The sequence below is a fragment of the Tribolium madens genome, unplaced genomic scaffold (assembly GCF_015345945.1).
Source record: "Tribolium madens isolate multiple individuals breed KSU strain unplaced genomic scaffold, Tmad_KSU_1.1 Scaffold_19;HRSCAF=116;Tcas5.2_LG9, whole genome shotgun sequence".
NCBI classification, from domain to species: domain Eukaryota; kingdom Metazoa; phylum Arthropoda; class Insecta; order Coleoptera; family Tenebrionidae; genus Tribolium; species Tribolium madens.
The window spans coordinates 1525957-1530634 of record NW_025400983.1 but is presented as its reverse complement, the minus strand read 5'-3'; the positions used below and the strand labels follow the sequence as shown (position 1 = coordinate 1530634).

The 4678-nt window shown below is 25.9% G+C and overlaps 1 protein-coding gene across 3 annotated transcripts in view; it reads right to left on the bottom strand.

Moving 5' to 3' along the window:
• The window catches only part of LOC123011170, a 97660-nt gene that overhangs the window by 46739 nt on the left and 46243 nt on the right, over window positions 1-4678 (bottom strand). The window contains exon 1 of one of the 3 annotated variants that reach the window (XM_044408511.1): window positions 3084-3887. The exons of the other annotated variants lie outside the window; for them this stretch is intronic. Coding sequence (XP_044264446.1) covers window positions 3084-3113 — 30 coding nt within the window. The 5' untranslated portion in view covers window positions 3114-3887. Of the gene's footprint in view, window positions 1-3083; window positions 3888-4678 lie in introns of those variants that run through there. 3 annotated transcript variants of the gene reach the window in all.

Sequence of the window (4678 nt, the reverse complement as noted above, 5' to 3'; positions counted from 1 at the left end):
AATGTTGAAGAAGATAACTACTTAAAAAATTATAAAATTAATATCATTGACGTAATCTTGAATGTCAATTTTTGATTTTATTTTAGTAAACCATAGAAAAAACAGTTAAAGACTAGTATTATTTTTTCGATCATCAGCTTAGAGAAATTAGGATGAAATTAACTCATCTCGAGGAATGAACAAAAATTTCGATTTTTGGTTTTAGTCAAAAACAATGAAAACATATTTTTTTAATTCTAAACAAATTGGAGCTAGAATCGTCATACTAAATGCCAATTTGCTACAAAATCGAGCCAAAAAAGTCAATAATAGTCTAAATGCATTAAAAAAATTATAATGTTATGATTATATTTTTCTGGTAGACGACAAAAATTCAAATTAGGTTATTTCTAATAGGGCTAAGCAAATGGAGCTAAAAAAAATCCTGTAAAAAAGTTATTCTTAATATTTGATGAGAAAGTGATTTTTTCTATTATTGCAGTTTTCGAATTTCAAATAAAATAAGAAAATTTCAGAAATTTCGTTAAATAAAACAGTCTACATTTTTATTGAATTGTATGTTTAAAAAATGAAGTCCTTAAAAAACGTATTGTTAAAATTTAATTTTTGTATCTCAAAGTTTGCTATTTCAATAAAGTTTACAAATTAAAAAAAGAGTTCGTACAAATAATGTTGAAGAAGACAATCACTTTTAAAAAATTATAAAATTAACTATCTCTTATGTAAAATTGAATAAATCCCACGATTCTGTAAAAAAATGTTCTCTGACTGGTGCTTTTCACAATTTTGGTAAAAAAATTAATAAAAGTAAAAATGACTTTTTAAATCTTCAATAAATTAAGGCTAGAATAACTAAATACCAATTTGCGTCAGAAACGTCCAAAACACATCAGGAACTAGTCTTCATTTAATTAAAAGTTACAAAATTTTGTCAATATGATTTTATTTTAGAAAAACTTACAAAAAACAGTTAAAAACAAATTTTATTGTTTCGATCATCAATTTTGAAAAATCAGGATAAAAGTAACTAATTTTGAGTAAAAATAAACAAGAATTTTGATTCTATTAAAGAAATTTCTCTCCTACGAGTCATTTTGGAGTTACAAGAAATAAGTCAAAAACAGTAAAAAACATTTTCTTATTAATTCTGAACAAATTAGAGCTAAAATCGTCATTCTAAATGCCGATTTGCTATAAAAACAAGCCAAAAAAACTCAAAAGTAGTCTAAATTCATAAAATATTAATTTTGTTTTTTCTTTTGTTAGACAAAAATCCAAATTAGTTTATTTCTAGTAGGGCTAAGCAAATGAGGTTAAAAAATAATTCTTTTATTTTTTTTAAAAACAGCTTTAATTAATATTTGATAAGAAGGGATTTTTTTCTATAATTGCGGTTTTCGAATTTCAAATAGAATTAAAAAGTTTCAGAAATCTCGTTAAATAAAACAGTCTATATTTTTATTGAATTGCCTTTTTGAAAAAAGAGGACCTTAAAATTATCAAACTAAACAACAATTTGTTATCAAAAAAGTCAAAAATCTAGAAAATGGTATTAACTCGAAAGAAAACTTTGGCAAAAAATGACGACTGAAAATTTCATTTCAGAAAAACAAAACAAAAACAGTTAAAAACAATGTTTTTGAATCAGCAGTTTAGAGAAATTAGACTAAAATTAGTTCATTTTGATTAAAAAAAATCAAAAGTAGTAAATTTTTTTATGCGAATTTGCCACAAAAAAGACCAAAAAACTCCAAAAAGTTCAAATTCAGTTAGAAAAATACAATTTTTTTATTTGTTCTATTAGAGAAAAATCCAAATTAGTTTATTTTTAACAAAGTCAAGCAAAGAAACTTAAAAATAAGTGTACTCAATATTTGATGAGAAAAGACTATTTTTCTATAAATGTTGCAATTTTCAAATTTCAGTTTCAAAAATTCCGTGTACAACATTTTCATTGAATTACCTGTTAAACAAATCAGAACCTTATAATAAAAAAATATTTTAATACAATGATTTTTCTTCTGCTGGAGAAAAAAATCCGAATTAGTTTATTAAATAAGCTAAAAAAATATTATTTTTGTAAATTTTGAAAAAGAAACTTTTTCCCAAAAATGCAATTTTCGAATTTCAAACAGAACTTAATAGTTTCAAAAAAATCTAAAAACTCTTCAAGATTTTTATTAAGTTATCTGTTCCTATGTCAAATTTGACGCTTTTAATTCTATTTTAAAAAATCTCAAAGTAGTGGTTTTCAAAAAACCAAAAATAAAAAAATTCTGAATTTTTATTAATTTTTTTATTAGAATAAAACGAGTTTAATTTATTTTGGCTATAAATAAAAGAAACTCCTAAATAAAAAATTCTTGTTTGTTTATATCCATTAAAATAACCCCTTTTTCAGCAATTATGGTTTTTTGTAGCATTTTTGAGAATAATTTTCATAAATAAATTAAATTGTGGCTTGATCAAGCATTAAAATCACCTCGTTTTTACCATTTATGTCTTTTATGGCATTTTTCTGTATAACTTAGTAAAATTATAGACATTTAACAAAGTAAACACTTAATTAAACCTCTCGGAGGTCTAAAATATTTTTTTTTTGATGAAAAAGTGTAGTTTTTGAATTAAAAAATATCACAAAAAAAAGTTTTTCAGGATTGAATCACCATAAACCGATCCCCAAACTTCACTTAAGAGTGTTTCAACTAACACTACAAAAAATAATTAATGATATAGAATTACTTTAATTAAATTAATAAAATTCGGTAAATTATAATTTTTGGTGTTGTTTTTGGCTTCACTGAGCATTAAGTTTACCCTTTTTTATGTAATTTTGTCGCATTTTTCAGTAATTAATTTCTAGAATTAATTAAAACATGTCAAATGTCAAATATATTTTTTTTAAATAGAAAAACATGATTTTGTAATAATTAAAATATTTTAATTAAATTACTTAACAATTAGCGAATTATTGGTGATGTTTTTGGCTTGATCACGTGTCGTGGTACCAACATTAAAAAAACACAAAACCCCAAAACCCGGCGCATCCACCAAATTGTTCCCATTTAGAGCCCCAAACTTACACGACTGGCCTTGGTTAAAGTGGATCCCATTCATGAGCACCCTCCAAAAGCCCCACAAGTCTTGCAACCCTTCCACTCCTCACTCACACATCACTGAAATCTAACGTCCATCAGGAAAAACAAACTTTCACTCATCAATAAACAATTCGAGAGTGAAAATAATCCTGAAACACCACCAAATGTCCCGCTGTTTTCCTCCTGAAAACTGAAACACAAACGCACCACTCGCCGCCAAAACACCCTCTGAGTCTCCGACGCATCAACAACCCCCCGAGTGGGGAGCACGCAAGCGCCAAAACTTAGTTTTAATTCGATTTTTTCGGCATATTTCAGGCGACCAAACTGTTTATTTCAGGGAAATAAAACGGGTTTGGCAAAAGGCCCAAGTTGCGATGACCTATTTTCAGGATTTTCAGCGATGAGAAAACTCCGTAAAGAGGATTGAGCGTGTGGTGGATGTCATTTGGCCGATTTCAGCATCCGGTATGGAAATTTTCGGCGCTAATAAAGTTTAACAAGCGACGCCGTGGACGCCGCCGACGCTGAGGTCTGATTGCGAGAAGTTTTATAACGTTCAGAGGAAAATTTGATTAGCTAAATCAATCAAAAGGACGGAAACGGGAAATGCCAAAGCTGGAAAATTATTTTTCGGGCAATTATTGCAAAAAACTAGCTTTGCTTTGATTAAATTGGAATGGAACATTTTCAAAGCTTTGAAAGAAACTAATTGCTACCAATTTGGGGTATTTTTTGTATTATTTTTTAATCTTGCAAAAATTTAATTTTTATGATACCTCTGAAAAATTTGTTCTATTCTTATTAAAAATACTTAGAAATATCTTAAAAACTAAATGAAAATTAAAAACCATACAAATTTGCATTTTCTTAAACACTTTTTTAAAATATTTTTCAGTATTTTTTTTATTTGCTTGTTTCAACTTGGGTTTTGATGTTCGCTTTGTTCTTATTAAAAAAATTCTTAGAAATAGCTTGAAAATCAAATCAAAATCAAAAACGATTATTACATATATCTTTTTTTTTTCATTTTTTAAATTATTTTTTCTTTTTTTTTTAATTGGTTTTTGATTTGTTAATTCTCGCTTTAGTTTGCCCTTAAACCGGTCACATTTTTTAATGTGACAAAAACAAAACATTAAACAATAAATTAGACTAAGTTTCTAAAAGATTCATAATTTTTTTGTGTAAATAAATTAGAAAATTGTATAAACTAGAGAAAATGATTTCTATTTGTTTTACATTGCAAAAAGTTAATTTTGGTGAAATTTCACTCTATTCTTATTAAAAAATTCTTAGAAATAGCTTGAAAATTAAAGCAAAATCGAAAACGATAAAATATATGTATTTTTTTAATATTTTTTAGTATTTTTTTATAAGCTTGTTTCAAATTGGTTTTTGATTTGTTGATTCTCACTTTAGTTTGTCCTTAAACCCGTTACATTTTTTTAATGCAAAAACACGAACAAAAAATTAAACTAAAATTCGAAAAATTTAATAATTTTTTTGTGTAAATAAATTAGAATTTGTATAAACGAGAGAAAATCATTTCTATCTGCTTAACCTTGCAAAAATTTAAT